Source organism: Lipophrys pholis (genome assembly GCF_963383615.2).
Source record: "Lipophrys pholis genome assembly, chromosome: 13".
Classification (NCBI taxonomy): domain Eukaryota; kingdom Metazoa; phylum Chordata; class Actinopteri; order Blenniiformes; family Blenniidae; genus Lipophrys; species Lipophrys pholis.
Genome location: NC_137632.1, coordinates 6413210 through 6432268, shown reverse-complemented (window position 1 = coordinate 6432268; position 19059 = coordinate 6413210). Strand labels below are relative to the sequence as shown.

Below are 19059 nucleotides of genomic sequence, written 5' to 3'. Positions count from 1 at the left end.
CAGGAGAGCCACATCCTCATATAAACACACATCCACACAATCAGCATCTGAGGCTGCAAGAAAGCTATTCGAGGACGAAAATTTGAGGTGACGGCAAGAAAAATATTTGTGACTAGTGTGAGTATTACCAAAAGACTGAGGCACATGTGCCACACTACAGAACAATTTTTTTTGTTAAGATTTTAAAGCATCACAGCCTTTGGAATTAATAGAGAACACAGTATTTAATGATTTCATGTAGCCTCAGAATGCTTTGCAAGAGTATGAAGCAACACATAGTAAAAGCAATAAATTTATAAAGTAGTGATTATTACTGACAGAGGTTATTACATAAAATACATGTAAATCACCTAAATTTAATAAACTATAAAATCACAGGAATTCAAATTCTGCGTTTATTGATCAAAAGAAGAAAAAGGAAAATAGAAATTAGATAAAAGTGGATAGTAAAGCTCCTGCCTGGATACTTCATAACATAGCGACTGCCTGAGCTTAAGTAAATTACCTCGTCAATGAAAGTGATGGTGCCATTGACATGCACTATGCCTATCTGTTCACTCTGCAGGGAGGGGTGACTACGCACACGCAGGCCTGCGCTGTCCTTGGACACAAATTTGCGGACCTGAGAGAAGCAGAGGGGAGATGGAGACCGTGAGCGGCAGGAGCAAAGAGGAGAAAGAAAATCATCAAGAAGTGCAGCAGGAGACGAAAGAGCGCAGGACCAGTTGAAGGTCAGAGGGAGAGCATGCTTTAGCCCACACCGAGCCTGCTTTCATGAGCTCGCACAGACAGAGCAGGAGATTAGAAAAAACTGTTGGTGATCAGATCTGCACATTGTTGCTTGTTTCCCCCAAAATGCAATGGAAAAATGCCACAACCTTCAATTAATCACAGTGAGCTTCATGTTAGTGTGATGGTTTGTTTGAGTCCAAAGACATTTCTGCTCATTTACTCAATTTAAAGTATCAGGCTATCACTGCTACCTGATTAGACGACAGGGCAACAATCTATTATCAGTAGCTGGTATCTGTTCAGCCGTTGCTACACCATGTTATGCTAGACGCATCCCAAAGCACAATTTATTTGCTTATTCTTCAGGAAAAAACAATCCCTTTCTTAATCACCTTATTGCTGAAGACATGGATTATTCATTCACCTATTTATCTTGTATGACCACCAGCATACACCAGGCAAACTACAAGTAATTGTTTTTCGATTGCTCCCTCATTATCAGAACATCAAACCAAACGGCTGCACAGAGGTACAACAGAATATACTCAACAATAAGCAATCCTATAAATCGCTTTCACATCAGAGGGAGCTCCTTGTTCTGGAGTTCATGCCAGACTGCTGCATAATCCAGCCAGTTTAAATGTTGGCAAACTGGTGTTGGCAAGCACACATGACAAAGGGGAAAAAAAAAATCTCTCACAACTCTGATGAGTTGGATTTGATGTGCAGGCATGCATGCATTTCAGTGTGTTTATGAGCATCTCCATGCTTTGGTCAGCCACCTGTAAGAACAACTCACCTTGCTAGGCTGAGGTTCAGCTTTTGGTTTCACCATCTGAGTTCCAGGTGGTATCATGCCTTTAGGGGGATCTTTGACTTCAACTTCCAGCCCAGCATCTGAAAGGAAATTACAAAACGCTCAATCGCTACATGAACAGGCTTGTTAAAGAGAGTTTCAATATCCTTAAGATTTTTCTGGTGAAGAAAATGAATTTGATTTCATGCAGCAAATTAACATGTGTAAATACTAATTTGATTGTGTTATGAAAATTGGTGGGAATAAATATCAACTACAGCGTTTTAGAAAAAACTCAATACAATCATGATTTCTAAATGGCCATTCAAACGGACGTACCAATTTCAATGCCATCAATGGTGACATGGATTGTGTAGAGGCCAACTGCTCCGGGGGTCCAGTTTGCGCTGTACGTTCCATCGGTGTTAGCGCGGATAAGCATATTCTCACTGGGTCTGTATGGGGGAACGATCAATAAGTACTTTGTGTCTCACTGTAGAATGTGTTTAGTCTAATCTCACTTGCCTCTTCGGGGTGGGGGAAGCAAAGCGCAGCTCCTCGAATGAGTAGTTTTCATAGGCCTAGCGCAGACGCAAAATGGAAACGTGAAGATGAAAGCATAATGTAGATCAAACAACTTGAGTTCAATTAAAACACTGGAAAGCTAGATAGTGTATCAATTCAGTATTTCTGCTCTCGAAGAATTTGACACTCATACATTTAACAAAATCCATTAACAAGTATGTATATACATATATATATATATATAGAAAGTCCAAGTCACAGCTGAATAATTAAATAAATCAAATGGTAAACACACAAAGATTTCACAACATACTTTAAAAAGCTGCTAGAAAACTTGGCAACACATCTGCAGGTGTAAGTTTCTGTCATTTTCCTATAGGTGGTACTGTAAGATGTGCAAAACATCACATGTGACAGACTCATAACATAATTCTGACCTTCATCATGGTAATAGCAATGTATCGCGCCTCTTTGACAATCATAGGTTCATATGTGGCCTCCAGCTTGGGCATGGGTAGACCCCCAAAGGTCAGGTCAGGGCCAGAGGAAGAAGGGGAGGAGCTTCCAGGGAGGCGCTGCAGCTTCTTCACGTTGTCCGGCTGCATCGACTTCTTCTGTGAAACAGGCACTGCCTTCACCTCCACCTAGATGTCAAACCGACCAGTTTGAAAGAAAAAATAATAATGTGGGGGTAATTAGCATTTTCAAGTTTTCACTTTATCATTTGAGAAAAAATAAAAAGGTTTTAATGAACACTGACCTTCATGTTGGGAACGTGCACCACATCTCCATACTGGTCTTTGGTCTGTACCACAACGGTAGCTGGCCACCCACAGCGGATATCGTCTTTGTTCAGGATGAGAGATGTCTTCTGAGGATCTGCGTAGGAGTCTGGCTGTAGCCACCTGGAATACAAGTGAAGAGTTAATCCAAGATTGGAATAAATATATTAAAAAATGTAAGTTATGATTTGAATTACAAGCATAAAGCAAATAGTAAATTTCCAATTCAAACATCCTTCACATTTTGCTCTCTTGAGGTCATCTCCTCTACCTCGAGCTACGGCAAGCCAAGCAGTGCTGTGTGGAATTAAGTAGAGAAATATACCTGGCCAGACGTCCTCCACTTGAGTTCTGTACACAGGTGATGAAGTCTTCAAGGAAAGAGTGCTCATTGGTTTGGAGGTGCAGGGGTAGGTTCCCCTCCAGGGCCTCCAGGATGGTTGGAGAGTGAGACAAGGCCAGACCCTTCCCTAATATCCCTGAGTGGGACTTGCATACCTGAGTGAGAGCAAAGAAGATGCACACCTGAGGCCTGAAGATTCATCGAATAAGTGGGATAACGTCGCTTGAATTTGCCAATTTCCAAAGGATGCATATTCATTTTGTCTGTACCGACAGAATAGTATCTGTCAACTGGTTGTGTGTGAGACAGCTGCAGTGTAAGATCTTGTTGTTAGAACACACCATCTCTCTATATATCTGTCTCTACTGGTATACCTGAAGAGAGGCTTCCTCGAGGATCTCAAGGTCCTCCTCCAATTCATTCCCTGCAGTTGAAAACAAAGAAGAACAGAGTTTTAGACCTTATTATTCATGTGATATTGCAAAACATATTCATTGATGTTTTTGTTTTTTTTCAAAATATCCCTCTACATTTCCTTAAGACTTGTTCGTTATACCTATGGGAAGGGCCAGGTCTTTCTTCATTAAAGCTGCAGCACACACGCTACCCAGGTAGGCCAGCTCTTTCTCCAATTGGATAATACCCTAAAATATTAAGAAAAATGCTTTGTCAGGGCAGTAATCACATTTTGCAGGTATAGCCACAAGATCTGGACGCAAAAATCGATTGTAATCCAAAATGTGGTATCTCCAGAATGTGAACTCTGGGGATAAGGCCTTTACCTCGTCAAGACCGGGATTGAACTCGTATCCTACAGCCACACACTTGAAGCCATAGAAGCAAGCTTTCTCATCTTTGACATAATCTGAAGCCGTTTCCAGTGAAAACAAAACCTCATTTCCTGAAAACAAAGAAGACAGAGAAAATAGAGTAAGAGATCTAAAAGACGACAGCTGTGCAGGCTTCTGTAAGTAATTGGCAAACTAATGGGTGCCTGCAGTGCCAGGTGGCTCAGTAAAGCATCATTAAGGGAAATAAAGCTCATACAGTAAAAGAAGATTAATGAACCAGGGTTGGGTTGCAGGAATATACGCTGGGTTTAGCATGATGTCAGTACTTTTAGATGTTAGAACATCAAATAAGTATATTTCTTTATACTATATATATCCTCTCACAATTAAATTAATGAGCAGTCTTAATACAGAAAGTTTGGGCTTTTTTTTTTCGAGTCGGTTAGTTTTCTGATTACTGGCACCAAGAAACCAGTCAGCACGCTAATGTTCACTTTATAAATTTTTGTCAACACAATAATACCATCATAATCCTTGATGCTGTATTTAGAGTAAAAGAAAAACTCCTGTATGTTTCTTACCTGGCAGCACAAGGACGGTGGTTGGCCAACCAGTGGAGCCTGAGAACTTCTTGAGCTCAATCCAGGTGTTGATGGTGTCGTGGATCAGTGGTTTGCCTCCAAGGTTGGACAAGTGCAGCGTTCGGCTTGGAATGAGCAGACGCAGGACGTCCTCTGGCTGCGCGGTGCCACACTGAGGATCAAACTCAATGGTGGTCCAACGAACACAGTCTGGGAATGATACCTGAATCAAGGGGAGACAAAATTAGATTTAATTCCACGGTAAAAAACATTATTTTACCATAATGAGCCCATTGTACGGCAGTTTACATTTTTCGCACAGAAGACTTACCCTGTACTGTGTGACACCGGCTTGTTTGTAAGGGTGGTCACTCTCAATCACTGAGTAATGGTTGGAAGTGGTGCAAGCTGACAGGCCCTGTTCTGGCTGGTTGCCAGTTGTGCTGTCGGTCGACTGGTTGGGGTTAAAGGTGGGTGGGGCGTATTTTTGGTTGAGCGCAGAGACGGCAGGTAGCAACTCTTGAACGAGTCCAAACACCTCAACAGCAGCCTGGAAGAAGAAGACATTCACAAGAGCGAGAAGTCCCATGAGGATTTTCAGAGGGAAAGACAGATAATGTATTGTGTTAGACTGAGCACTAACCTTGGGCACAGAAGCAGCCACAGGGCCAATGTAAGCCAGGATGAGGGGCAGAAGCATGGAGAACAGGCTGGAGGAACTTAATAGCTCTGGAATATCATCCACTGGAGAGGTGAGAAGATAAAACATGTCTGATAAAGGCTGAAAGGAACATTAAACATCTTCTGCAAGTCAGTCTTGATTAAATCAGGAAGCAATACAAAGAACAAATTGACAAAGGTTTTTTTTTTTTTTTATTATAATTGAGGTTTAAAAAAAAACATGAATCTGTTCATTCATCATCAAAACCACTATATCCTGTTCAGGGTCATGGGACCCTCAGTTAAATAAGAGAGAAGGCAGGGTACAGCCTGAACAGATCACCAGCCGTCACAGGGCAAACACAAAAACAAACAACCTCACACACTCACATTCACAACCATGGGCAATTTAGGGTCACCAAGTAACCTTAGATACATCGCTGTGAGGCAAGTGCTAAGCAATGCAGCCCTCAACAAAAATTTTAAAAGTAAAATGTACACAGAAATAATTGCGCTTACCATCAACAGCAAACGCTCTGTGCAGGAGGTCTTTTGCAGCTCTGACCACAGCACTGACCACAGACAGAGCTCTGCTACAGTTTTTGTCTTCCTCGTTGGCTTTGCTCAGCAGCTGAGACTGAAGATCTCCGTCATACTCGCTCCTTCACCCACATAACAAACACAAGTTAGAGGATCTACAGAGAGCAGACGTGTGAGAAAGGCAGAGCTTGTGCATACCTGTAGTAGAGAATCTGTGGGATCTGTCCTCTAGTCTGGTTCGTCCCATTACTACTCAGACTGCAGGTGCTGAAGGTGAAGGCTACGCCGTCTGAGCACTGCACTGTGGTCATACCTCCGTCCCCATTAGCAGTGCGGCTGCCATAGTTTCGTAACCTGACTGCATACTTCACCCCTTCCTGCAACAGCGTGAATCAATCTATTAAGTAAGTGTACATTTACCTGAAAACTAGCAAAACAGCATCTATGGATTTCTTATTTATCAACAGCAAACAATCTGAATATCATCTGGGGATGTTGGGCACCTTGAGTGGCACAGCCTTGTCCAGGCGGATCTCCGCAATATCACTGGGAGAGTCATCAGTGCTGTAGGTGCCCTTCACGAGCTCGAGAGATGTCCATCTGTGAGAGTGTGCCGAGTCCCCTGGGTGCTCTGTCTGCGCCTGATGGGACAAACATTTAAAAAAAACTAGTGAAGCAACACCTCAAAAGACAAATTATGTGCACAACTGAGCTGAAATGATTTAGAGACACTTACATCATCAGCCAGCACCTCTAGTTCGTACTCATGGATACCCCCTCCGCCGTAGACGCAGACGCCCACCAGCACCACGCCTGGCTTGTCCACCGTCAGACAGATGGCATCCGGAGAGCCGTTGCCTGTGTTCCAGCTCCGGCCCTGGCTCGTTTTGGTGAAGCGGTTGGGAGACGCTTTCACAGAATGAAGCGAGTTCAGTCCATCAACCTAATAAAAACAACAAATGAAACCTGTTACATCACCACAAAGGGTTAATAAAGATTCTGAATACTTGCATAAACCCCCTTTATGCTCTCTGAGTGAAAATACCCTGTCCTTTAAAACCTTTATTTAGATAGCACTATTATGGATAAAAAATATGAATTCCAAGTGTTGTTGCACAAGTGAGGAATTTTAAAGTTAAGGCAAGCAACGTATCTTAGTGTAACCAAAAGAAATTATCTTTCGAACATCAAGGGAAATTGACTGAAAAAAATGCCTGAAATAAAAACATCTCATGCTTGGCAGATCTTGGGTATTATAAACTCCAACTATTTATATCAGCTGTCTGACTACAGAGGGCCAGACACAGCTGAGAAAGGACCTGTCCAGGTACTCCTGGGAGTAAGAGCAGTTTCCCTGGCAACAGACGAGGGAGGAAAAACAGTAGTGTCAGGCGCTGCCGTCAAATGATGGAACTATGGCAACTAAAGCTACTAAAGTGTCCTCATGGCAGTGCACAAATGGAGGGGGGTGATATAATCAAGAAAAGTGTGTGAGAGAGGGATGGTGACAGGCTTACAGCATTCCCACTTGATGTCTTTGCAGACCATGAAGATAATATGTAAAGTCACGTCTGTGTGTCTCAGTGCATTTGGAGACAGGAGCAGCGTGTCACTTGAAAATGTGCACGTTTCACATATGCCTAAAAATAAACCAGCTCTTTAAGCAAGACAGCCACTGCAGTCTCAAAACATATATAGGCCTAGTGAACACATTGTTTGAAACTCTGCCCCAGTTTTACAAATAAATGGCTGCTTCAATAATCTAATATCGACACGTAGATCCACAGCAACCCAGGGCTGTGAGATAGTTGCACCGACTAAACCCCCTCAAAGCTCCACCCCTGAACTTTGGAAACACCGTGTCAAAAGGAAGAGTTACTTTAAGAGCAACAGAAAGGAGGAAGGATAAGGAACGAGGAACGACACCTGGAAGTGTACAACAGGGTCTACTACCTTTACAAAAATGGGAGTGGAAGCGACAATGAACATGAGAGACAGACATTCCCCATGTACAATCAACAGAGTTGACTTTTGAGTTTACATTTTCTGAAAAGAGTGTTTCACAACAGTGTGCAAGGAGCAGACAATGATTAAGTACTTTGCCAAAGCCAAGCCCAGTGGGCCCCAAATGAACGATTTCTGCATGTGTGTGTTGCATGCCTGCTCAGGAGTATTAGCGCGAGTTATGTTACCTCAGAGCCCAGAGCCGAGGCGGTGAGCTCGGAGACGATGGAGGCCAGCAGACCGCAGGTGTTGGAGACCAGGTGTGGTGAGAACAGCTCCACCTCCTTCCTCAAACTCTTCCTTACTGGCAGCACCACAATCACCAACATCTTCTCCAGAACTTCACGGAAACTCGTCATGCCCATCAGGTTTTCCTCAGTCTAAAAAAAACAAACCAAAAAAAAAAAAAAAGAAAGAACGCGTTTCATATTGTGGAGTATTGTGCTACATTGTCAGGGTCAATGACTGCTCCCTGAAGCTGTTTTCATAGTGATCCACATACTGAAGTAGGTTATGTTATTGTGTTTAATCAGGCTGGACCGTGATTGGCATATGTGTGAATAGCAGACAAAGTAAATGTCTCAATTATGTCTATCATTTCTTAACATTTCAAGCCAGGTTTGGCTTTTTTGTGAAATGTGTCAGTTGCGTCACAGACTGCAGTGTGGTTCAAAAGTCGGCTTAATGAGTCAATTTCAGTGTGAAAATGATAAGAAGGAACAATGGTATGAATGAATTAAGTACTAACATGGCTTAGTTTCTCCATATGAGCCACCAGCAGGGGGAAGCGGTGAGCAAGGGCAGAGTCATTCTCTGTGCTGACTTGTTTGACCAGTGAACGCAGCAGCACTTCCCCGTCATATGCAATGGGCAAGATGGACGTCAGCTTGACTGAGGTGTTACACAGAGCTGACATCACTGCAGCCAACAGACGGCTGCTGGATGTCCGAAAATTGGCCTCAGCAATGTCCTGAAATAGAGAGAGGGAGAAAGATTGAATTGTTTTTGTTTTTCTTTGAGATGCAGAAACTGGTATCTCGGGGCCATAACAATAAATCTTCAATGTCAAACAGACAAATACTTACAAGTTGAAGCTCCAACGCTAATAGGATTCAGTTAAAAATGATTTACGATATCTCCACGATGGAAAAACTAACATTCTCAATAGAAATACAAATGAGAAATTGAAGGAAAAAGTGGCCAAGACGGACTGGGTACATTACTTTACATGTGTAAGACGGGCTAACATGGAAACTACCAACTCCAAGTAAAGGTGACATCCTAATGGTTGAAAGTTCATTCCTACTAAACAGTAAAATGATTGGCAGGCAAAATCAAGAGAGAATGTTACTGGGATTGCTTTTATATTTTCACTGATTTTTACTCTGTCATGTACTTGTGTGTAGCCTTTTTTTTTTTTTTGTCCATGTATCTGTTCTCGTCAAATAAAATATCTTGCTGTAAGGCAAAGGTTCTGATACTTCAGTGAATTTCTTTGGGAAGGCTGAGCCTTCAGTCAGAAGCAAATTAACTTCTTACAGATGAAGGCGTTTAGCCGTATCAAAATAGACCACAACACAAAAGCAGAGCCTGATTTTTATTACAGAAAAACAACTCACAATGTAATTGTTGCAGACTTTGGCAATTTGGTAATTAAGGTAAAAATGTGCAGGTTCCTCAACTGTGAGACTCTATGCAGTTTGTTAAACAAACACCAAAACAACCAGTATAAAAATGTCTTACCTGGTCCAGGCAGTTGAGTAGATCACAGAGGCAGGCCCACTGCAGAGCTGGCGTTGGATAGAAGGAGTGAAAGCAGGCGGTGAAGGTGTTGTGGCACTCCTGCAGTACAGCTTCCAGCAGAGTAAGAGGCTGAGACAAGTAGCCCTGGGGATCATTGTCCAACTTGGTCAGGCAGTTGTCCATGCCTTCTGAGAGGATCTTTTTCAGCAGACTGCGTGTCTTTCCCACGCACTCTGCCAGCTTGCTCGACTCCTCCACCACAGCTTTGGTGCTGGCTAAAAATCCAAGAACAGAAACAGGAGATTCTAACATTTTGAGATATTATCTGAAGTTCAATTGAAATATTCTTTTTTCAAACGAAAGCCTATTGGAGTTTACTCCACAAGCAAAAATGGAAAAACATCATCATCATCTTAGTATGTTTACCAACCTACTAACATTTGAGTTTATTGATGCATGAGGATATAATGTTCTTCTAGTAATACGTAAACAGTTTGACGATGAATAACATGTTTTTACAATGCATTTATAGTTCTGCATGATCTTACCAGCGATAGGAAAGATCTCGCAGATGTAGACCCTGAGTAGACGGAGGCAGCATGTGCCAACAAAGCGAAGTCTTTCCAGGTCCAGCAGGGTGGCTGTGTACTGGAAACCCTTCAGCCCTCGCAGCTCCTCCACACCCAAAACCAAGGTGGTCCAGCTCCAGTGAAGGATACTGAGTAGAGACTCAAAGCACTCCTATAAACAGAGTAGACGTAGACCCTCATACACAGCTCTGTGAAAAGTTATGTTTAATTACGTCATGCTGCTACATTCAATCATTAACATAAATATTATTATAAAAGATCTCTGTGTCTTATTATATGCTACTTAAAATGCAGGATGAAAGCCTTTTTCCATACCACCCAGGGGATTTAATAAAATAACACTAATACTCACCACTGAGACTGTACGCGCAAATGAGCGTTTGAGGATATGCACTGGTTCACTGGTCTGCTGTTTGCCTTTAGATGCATTGCCATCGTTGGATGGAAGCCTAATGATGAAGTGGAAAAAACAACACAAAAAACCCCAAATCAATTTATATAAGTCTTTAGACCTGTAAAACTGTCATGACTCATCATCCTAAAGTAAGAAATTCAACTTGCCTGTAAAGAAGCTGAGGTATCTGACCGGCATTAACATCTGTACCGTTGTTTGACTTCTTTGAACTCTTGAACTGAAACACCACACTAAAGAGAACAGACAACAATAAAAATCTATTTAAAACAATATTGTCAACTGTGTTTACTTCTTACTTGAATTCACAAGAAATAGGACCAGACATATAAGAAAGATAAGCTTGTTATATACAAAGACATGCCCAAAACTGTATCTCTTATCTTACCCATCATCAGTAGTGATGGTAGCCTGTCCATGAGAACCACAGTCACTGCTGGGACCTGAGACGCGGGCCCACGCCACATACCACCAGCCCAGCTGCAGCAGCACCGGCTCGTCGAACATCATAGCATACTTCTCCCTAAAAAGTCAAGCGGACATCAATTAAAAAGATCTCAGAAAATAACAACTAACATCTATTTCAGACAAAACACATTTACTGTACCTAGCAGCACAGTCATAAGCCAGTACATCAGTCTCAGCCAACAGGTCACCGTCTGTCTCGTGGTCCCCACCGTCAGGTCCGAGCTCAAAAAGCTGTGCAACAAGAGAGACGACGTGAATGTTCCCGCGGGGTCCCGTGCAATCCATGGATGTTGAAATATTTGGACGCAGCAGTTCATACATTTTTGAAAATATAAGCAATTTATAACTATTTATTCCAGTTTTGTATTAACAATGCTCACATGGAGCTCTTTAACGATTCTGTGTCATGTGCAGGAGCGGAGTCATTATTCAAAGAAATTCAGATAGATAAAAAAAAGTATTTTACACATGCAGAGGATTGAAGATCAGTTGTGCAAAATAAGTTAATCTCACAATAACAATGGAAGAAAAGCTTGAAGTGAACAGCAAACACAAGAAATATAATGCCTCTCCTCGATAAAAGAACTGCTTACCTTGATCTTGGCAGTATACTCCCCTCGTCCTCCAAACAGACCAAGTCCACCCAGCAGGATGTCCGCATCAGCACAGAAGCGAATGGCCTCCACAGAGTGGGCTGAGTAACCCCAACCACCACCGTGACCTGTGACAATCATACACAAGGTAAATGAGGCTGTGCAGAGTACAAAGATGATCAGCAAGAAAACCAGCAGATAATCATGAATACATGACAAAAGAAATAAAAACAGCACAATAAAAAACATTGACAATCACATTCTCAAGACAATGATGAAAAAGCCCAGTCTAAGGCCGGTTTCACAGAAAGATACTAACTCTCAAAGCGGTTCACCACGCTGTAATCCTCCTTGGAATAGACCTTCATCACTGCCTGCGTTTCCTCCTCAGCGCTGGCTACACCCATTTTCAGCTCCTGCATGGCTGCCAATGTATCCAGACAACCTGAGTGGAAACACCAGAATACTTCATTTTAGAAACGACTGTCCACTGAGAAACAAATTCCAACTAAAGAAATCCCATTTCTCGATTCCCAATAATTTAGTGGAGCAAAACAATACAAATAGTAACATCACAGGATAAAAGCACCTGGATTGTTCAAAAGATAATGGAAACGCCTCATATTCAGATGCATAAAAGTTCAATTCAACTGCATGAAGAAGGATCAGGTTTGTGTTCATGCGTTGACAAGACATTTATGACAACTTATTAGACACCAACATCATTTCACACTGTAAATCTCGTGCAGCGGATTACCCAGGATGTGCAGGGCGCCGTGAGAGCGAGTGGTGGTTGCATGCGATCCTGATGGCAATGCAAGCTCTGGACTGAGGATGCTACAGCGAGACTGTAGATCTGTTGCAGAAGGCACCCTGGCATCAGCTATCACTGCATTGTAGCACCACATCTCTCTCGGGCCTGGCAAGAACCTGGAGGCAGACAAAAAGTCAGGGATAAGATATGGAGGAAATCAAAAACAACCAAAAAAATACAGTTGTTTTGGTATAAAAGTTTTAATCAAATAATTACAAATGGTCATATAATTATTACCATTAAGATACCTAAACGTTTAGTGCATAAAAACAAGCACTGGAATTTCTGGGACTAACCTCCAGACGACGTCATACACAGGGTCCAGACACAGGCCAAACCCTTGAAGGTCTTCTTGTTCAGAGTCATTGAAGGTTCTGCAGCTTCCGTCCATTTTGTTGATAAGCAAACATTTAAATGGAGGCGGCTCAGACACAGAAGAGGGCACAAGGCCAATAATGTGTTTGCTGGCAAAGATCTCAGAAGTAGCGAGGACATGGGAGTTGATAAGAGCCTCATCGATTCGCAGGAACGTCTGGTCGCCGCTGGCACCGATCCAGGTCGCCTTCCGTCCATATTTGGCACCGATGTTGGGCATGGGTGATGGCTTGGCATTCCAGTAGGGCATGTCCAGAATGGGCCGTCCAAGCTGCCCTTTCTGCAATTCAAAAAAGAAAACATTTTAACTAAAGAAATCTGCACTCCTTGTAAACACACCTGTTAAAAACTGTGTCGGAAACACCGTTCTCTCACCGAGAAGCTTCCAAATGTGAACACCTGCCCGTCAATGAGGAGAACGGCTGTGTGGTTGCTGCCCGCTGTAACTTGGACACTCGGACCCGGGAGGGCTTGTACCAGAGTTGGGGAGCCCCTAGAAAGCGAAAAATCAGATTCACCAATCTGTCTGCAAAGTAGAAGTTTCTCCTTTCAGGCTAACAAACGCTGGTATGTTGAAACCTATGAGAAAAGTGGCTGTAAAAACAGGGGTATTCAAAGTTTGGGAGGATAACCCCCCCCCCTACTTCCCATATATATATATATATATATAACAATAAAGGACCACCTTTCATTCAATAAACCACTAGTTTATTTTCACTCAAACTTTGATTGATTCAAACTAGCATGTAAAAAAAAAAAACAGACCTCGAGTTAACGTCGCCATGCCCAAGCTGCCCATGTTGGCCATAACCAAACGTGTAGACGTCTCCGTTCTCCATCAGCACCACTGTGAAAGAACACAACTATCATTTTCAAACGTTCTCTATTAGGACATCGGCTCTCTACCTGCTCCTTGCAGCTAGGGGCAAAAATATCCTACCTGAGTGGTGGAAGCCGCAGCTGACCTGTACAGCCCGCAGCTCACAGTCAAATCTCACAGCCCCTGGGGGATAGGTGGTAATTTTGCTGGCATCCTTCTCTCCACGCTCACTGCTACCATCTATAAGACAAACACAACTGTCAGCACATTTGACTATAGAACAGAGGCAGTGAAGTTTAGTAGCAGCTTTAGACCCCCAAGGTCTGCAGAGTCCTGAAAAACAGAGCTGAAGGGGAAAAAGGAGGACTACAAAAAAATAAATGGGAGAAAAAAGGGGAAGGCATGCTGATATACAGTAGAAAGGAAGGACAAACACTTCTTCCAGGCTTTTGGCAACCAGTCTCACTACAGATGGATCATTTAGCCCACAATTTGATTTTATTTAATGAAATCTGTCCTTTGAATGGTAAAGAGGAAGTCTGGTTTACCCTGAGCCCAGCAAGAGGTCACAGTTGTGGTGGGAAAAGTTGGACAGTGCTCCATGCATTACAGTAAATCCAATGACTGTCAATATGTGCTTGGACCAGGAAGTAGCTTGTTGTGATTCACATTTGTGACCAAAGGAAAGACACCAGCCTTAAGATATTAAGAAAAAATAGATAACAGCTGACTCTTGGCCCAAAGATCCAAAGGGTGGGGTGCAGTTTCAGCTCATGGACACAATGCTCACTGTTAAACGATGCACAGAAGTGCTCACAAATGACATGGTAAGCACAAAAAGCTGCTCTGGAAGTCTTAAAGAGGAACATCATTATAACCAGCGGAGGGGATATGATGTACCTTGTTCATGAGTAAAATACCATAAGGAAGGCTCGCGAGGGGAAGGGGCCTAAATGACCCACACATTGCAAGTGTTCATAAACCAGAGTGAGAGGTTCCCCAAAGGGGGAGTTATTCGGCAAAGCAGGACGGCTTCATGTTCCTCAAAGAAATTACATTGATGCTTAAAAGTGCAATAATGGGGAGAGAAAAAACACAGCAACCTTTGCTGAAATTGGGACATTATTTACTTTTCTAAGGATGGGTTTATCTTAAAATGTCTCCCAAAAATGCATGTTTAAAAGATGCAGAGTAATGTCCTCAAAGCCCATCAAAAGAAATCAATTCCAAACAATAATGAGGTCTGAATCTAGGAGGAAGAAGAAAAAAAAAAGTAAAAACAGCAGCAGCTTAGTCAGTTAACTGCTTCTGAAATGAGTGCAGTGAGAACTGCCAATGTGTTTTCTTTCTTTTTCTTTATGTTTAACCAATTACACATTCAAATCCCAAATGATAAAGTCAAGTACACGAGTTACAGCATGCCCTGTGGTCCAGGGTGGTCTGGTTTTTTTTTTACAAAGAAAAGAGACTTTTTGACAAAAAATAAATAAATGTCTCCCAAAAACAACATCAGTGGATTGATATCAAGAGCCTAAAACAAGTCAAATTAAAGAACTTCTACAAACGTGTACAAATTTTCACATAATTTTCTTTAAATGAGCAACCTCACTTTGTTCCATCTGTGACTTGTCAACTATGAAGTTTATTCTCCCCACTGTTCCCTCTTTCATATGCTGAACTTCTGTGTAAGGACTAACAAATCGCTTTGGGAGTGATGGTAAATCCAGTTAGATGAGGACATTGACGTCTAATTAGGTCCAAACAGAAGCAATAGGCAGAGCAGTCATCCTACCTTTATGATTCAAAACACCTAAATTTGGACACCAACTGTCCCAGGAGACCAAATCTTCACTGAACCAAAAGTTTACTTTTGCACAATACTGTAATTGAAAGGTAAATGGCCTGTTGAGGGTGGACATTCTTGTCACAGTGAGTCCTTCTTGCCAGCAGGCTACATTGTTTGTTACCATGAGACTTGGTGAAGACACAAGAGTCCTGCCTTCAGAGAGTGAGAGAGGAGGTGGGCGGGACAGCCAGATTGGGAGATGAGTCAAAGGGGTGTCTCTGCACCCGTTGAGTTAGTGAAGACCATAGTACCTTTGTGCTTGTCCCGTTTATGCCTTAGTGCCTGAAGGGGTCTTATTCTGGCTAGGGCCTGCTCACGTTGGTTCATAAAAATGGGACCAGGAAAAACAAGGGGGCCTGGGGGAGAAAGAAACTTTCACATGCATGCACAATGCTCACAAATGGGAAAGAACACATGATAATGCTAGACCACAACAATACACGCACACACTGGAAAATTATATAGACACAGGCAAGGGGGAAGTCACCATGGCACAACACCCAATCTCTCAACTGACCCTGAAAGCTGTCTGACATACTCTTTGTTTTAGTTCACTCATTGCTGCCATCCCAGTCACCACAAACTCCATGAGTGCACTTTGGAAAGTCTACCTTAGGAATATATAATTTAAGAGAAAGTACCACACAGATCTTCTAAAGACTAGCAACACTCCATACCTCTTCCCTCCTCCAACCTATGACGGCGGTTGATCCTCTGCCGTTTCTCCTCCTGACGGATCTGAATGTGCTCCTCGATGTTCACTCCTGGAGGGGGAGGAGGGACAGGCACAGCTGAAAACACAAAAGGCCGCAGGTACATGCAGCCAGGAGGATGCAAGAGGAGGAGGTGGAGGAGGAAGAGGAGGGAAGATGAAGCAGAGCAGAACAAAACAAGACACGCATCAATGAATGATGGAGAGACGTGATGGAGAAGCAATGCACAAAACAAGGTTTATACCGAAGGATGAGCAACAAGAAGTGTGGGAAAAAACAACTGTACACAAGCAAACAGTGCAGTGAGTAGCATAGTGTTCAGACGAAGCTCAGATGCACGGCCTGCCCACAACCCTGGTCACGAGTTTCATATTCTGATCCGTTCTGGAGGATATTGCCAACACATATAGAGTTCAACATGCATATAATTTAACACACTTAGTAGCTGTGAGCAAAATGTAAACAAAGGTGTGAGTCAGTGCAAATGGATGTATTGCATGAAGAACAAAGAATAAAAGATGAAAGATAAAGGGCCCAACTGTCACGAAAGAACAACGTGCGATGCAAGACGCAATCAAACTGTATCGTACTTTTACAGAGATAAAAGGTTTGACTTCTTACAAATGAATCAGCACAACGGAAAACTTCTTTGCAGAATAAATCAAGCTTCTTCTAAACCAGTGGTTCCCAAACTTTTTCGGTTGAGCCCCCCTGTGGTCTTTTCACAATTATGATAGCATCAAAGGGTAGACATTATCCTCCTTAAGACTGTCCTGACAAGGTGCCTAGAATAAACAGAGCTAGATGATGCTCCCATGTTGGTTTAGTGTGAACTCTGATACAACCTACTTATAGGTAAAACAAGATTGATCCATTATAATGCATTATTCTGTATTTTGTTATACATGAGATGTTTAATTTCTGATCTAATCAGCCATGTGTGTCACTCGCTTAGGCCCAATGTACTTTTTAATGTCCTCTTTGCATCATTAACAAATGCAGCTATGTCACCTTTCATGGTACAACGTGGGCACTCATGACTCTAGTATCAAATCTAATCGTATACAATGAGGATAAAGAAACTAATTGATAACCTTCACAGTGTTCTTTCGATCATAGCTGTACCAATCCTTTAAAAATCAACGCTATAATTATTTGTAAAGGGTGTTTTGCCATTTCTTACTTTGTGAGTGGTTCAAGCAGAGCCATGACACCAATAGCAGGATGTGCTGCTGAAAGAGTATTTGCTCATTTGCACACCTTCTGATCTACCTTCCATTTTACACACCCAGTTCTGTACTTTGCACTTGCAAAGCATGCATAAACATAAAACACACGAGCTTGGATACACAATCAGTGTAGCCCAGACATACTTCCTTAAGTTTGCTGCGGCACGCTCGCCATTTAAAATGGAGTTGGAAGGCGTATGAGATCTGTAGTGACGTACCTAACAAGAGGTCCAATGGAATCATCTCCTTCACAGCATCAAAGATGCCTCGCTGCCTGGCCTCCTGGCCATCAAGCTCCCTGGCACAGGCTTTGCAACAGCCACATGCTGAGCAGCCAGATTCCCCGGACCCACAGCCACAGATGCTGTATGACAGATAAAGTCAGAGACAATAGTGATTAGTCCAAGCAGGGGGAAAAAATGCTATGGTAGACATTTTAGTGGGAGACATCATTTGGCCATATTTGCAGTGTTGCAATAAATAATAAGCACAAATTGTGTATAGCTACTACAACTGTTGTGTCTTACCCTCCTGGTACTCTGTCCGGCCGTCCACTGCTGACACAACTGGCACCATAACCAGTGCAGTCTCCACACACCGTGCACACCATGCACTGGTCCAACTTCCACTTGTGCATGCCTGGTTGGCACATCATGCTCTTCTCTTCTTTCTCCTCCAGCTCATCCTCCAGGTCCTCGTCCATGGCTGTGGCCATGCTCTCTACACCAAATGCTGCAACAAAAAAAATTTAAATAAAATTTAATATAAGAACGAAAAGCCATCAAACTGAGACCAGCACAATGTATGTATGTTTAATTGTTTGACAGCTCACCTTTCCCTGCCTGGCTCATGGCTCCAGTGTCTCTGCCACACTGGCCCTTGTTATTCACCCCGAATGTCCACACTTCACCATTCTTTGTCAGGACACATGTGTGAGCCTTACCCATGGCAACCTGAGTTACAAAATTACCTTTGAGGTCGGTCACCTGGCCTGTGAAGACAAAGGCAGCGATTTATAAGAAAATGTGTGAACAATTTTAATGGTGTACTTTACATGACAGTTTGAAATCAACTCACAGGTGCTGTCACTGTAAATTGCATCTTTGCCAAACATATAGAGCTCTCCATCCTTGGTGACGATGCTGCTGCTACCATTGTTGCATGCTGTGTACACAGCTGTCTTTGTCTCTAATTTGATCATCTTCTTGGGCTTGTATGGCTTCGGCTGTCTGCGACTTTTAGCTAGAAAGGCACAAAAAAGACCAATTAGATGATGCAGTTATTTTGGGAAGAAAGGTTGAATAGAGGGAATGAATAAAGATTCACGGGCAGTCTGAAATTGTCTTACTGGACTCTCCATCTTCTCCTTTGCTGGCAGAGCCTGTGAAGAACACACTCCCATCTTCAGCGACCAGCAGAGCATGGGAGCCATCATGACCAACCGAGAACTGAACGATCTTGGGAGACTTTGTAACAGGCAATTCCACCCATTTCCCTGCTGATGGGCCACCCTGCTTTATACCTAGACTTTGGTATTTTCCTGTGTAGTAGATCTGAAAGATTAAGAAAGGTGTAAGAAATCATATTTGAAAGGCAAATATGGGTTTGAATGAGGATTCATTTTATGAATTTTTATTGGGACATGATAAGTCAAATGTTGAGCCAGTAATATCTTTCTTGTCTTGTTGGAACAAGGACCATT

The 19059-nt window shown here is 42.6% G+C and overlaps 1 protein-coding gene across 8 annotated transcripts in view; it reads right to left on the bottom strand.

The window, feature by feature from the left end:
• mycbp2 (MYC binding protein 2) overlaps positions 1–19059 on the bottom strand; it is a 67896-nt gene that overhangs the window by 23960 nt on the left and 24877 nt on the right. For 4 of the 8 annotated variants that reach the window (XM_080479177.1, XM_080479179.1, XM_080479180.1 and 1 more), the window contains exons 12-50: positions 18706–18910; positions 18435–18599; positions 18190–18348; positions 17885–18089; positions 17576–17721; positions 16093–16206; positions 15667–15771; positions 13690–13809; positions 13515–13596; positions 13125–13242; positions 12671–13029; positions 12318–12490; positions 11880–12005; positions 11561–11688; positions 11107–11198; positions 10888–11022; positions 10649–10732; positions 10440–10536; positions 10046–10238; positions 9498–9772; positions 8503–8724; positions 7943–8134; positions 6487–6693; positions 6254–6391; positions 5949–6127; positions 5730–5872; positions 5194–5294; positions 4882–5100; positions 4551–4773; positions 3961–4079; positions 3735–3822; positions 3553–3602; positions 3161–3333; positions 2814–2958; positions 2491–2697; positions 2054–2109; positions 1868–1983; positions 1532–1629; positions 506–622 (exon numbers count right to left, since the gene is read on the bottom strand). In XM_080479177.1, coding sequence (XP_080335303.1) covers positions 506–622; positions 1532–1629; positions 1868–1983; positions 2054–2109; positions 2491–2697; positions 2814–2958; positions 3161–3333; positions 3553–3602; positions 3735–3822; positions 3961–4079; positions 4551–4773; positions 4882–5100; positions 5194–5294; positions 5730–5872; positions 5949–6127; positions 6254–6391; positions 6487–6693; positions 7943–8134; positions 8503–8724; positions 9498–9772; positions 10046–10238; positions 10440–10536; positions 10649–10732; positions 10888–11022; positions 11107–11198; positions 11561–11688; positions 11880–12005; positions 12318–12490; positions 12671–13029; positions 13125–13242; positions 13515–13596; positions 13690–13809; positions 15667–15771; positions 16093–16206; positions 17576–17721; positions 17885–18089; positions 18190–18348; positions 18435–18599; positions 18706–18910 — 5874 coding nt within the window. The remainder of the gene's footprint in view (positions 1–505; positions 623–1531; positions 1630–1867; positions 1984–2053; positions 2110–2490; positions 2698–2813; positions 2959–3160; positions 3334–3552; positions 3603–3734; positions 3823–3960; positions 4080–4550; positions 4774–4881; positions 5101–5193; positions 5295–5729; positions 5873–5948; positions 6128–6253; positions 6392–6486; positions 6694–7942; positions 8135–8502; positions 8725–9497; positions 9773–10045; positions 10239–10439; positions 10537–10648; positions 10733–10887; positions 11023–11106; positions 11199–11560; positions 11689–11879; positions 12006–12317; positions 12491–12670; positions 13030–13124; positions 13243–13514; positions 13597–13689; positions 13810–15666; positions 15772–16092; positions 16207–17575; positions 17722–17884; positions 18090–18189; positions 18349–18434; positions 18600–18705; positions 18911–19059) is intronic. The other 4 variants (XM_080479178.1, XM_080479182.1, XM_080479183.1 and 1 more) reach the window with 2 other exon arrangements.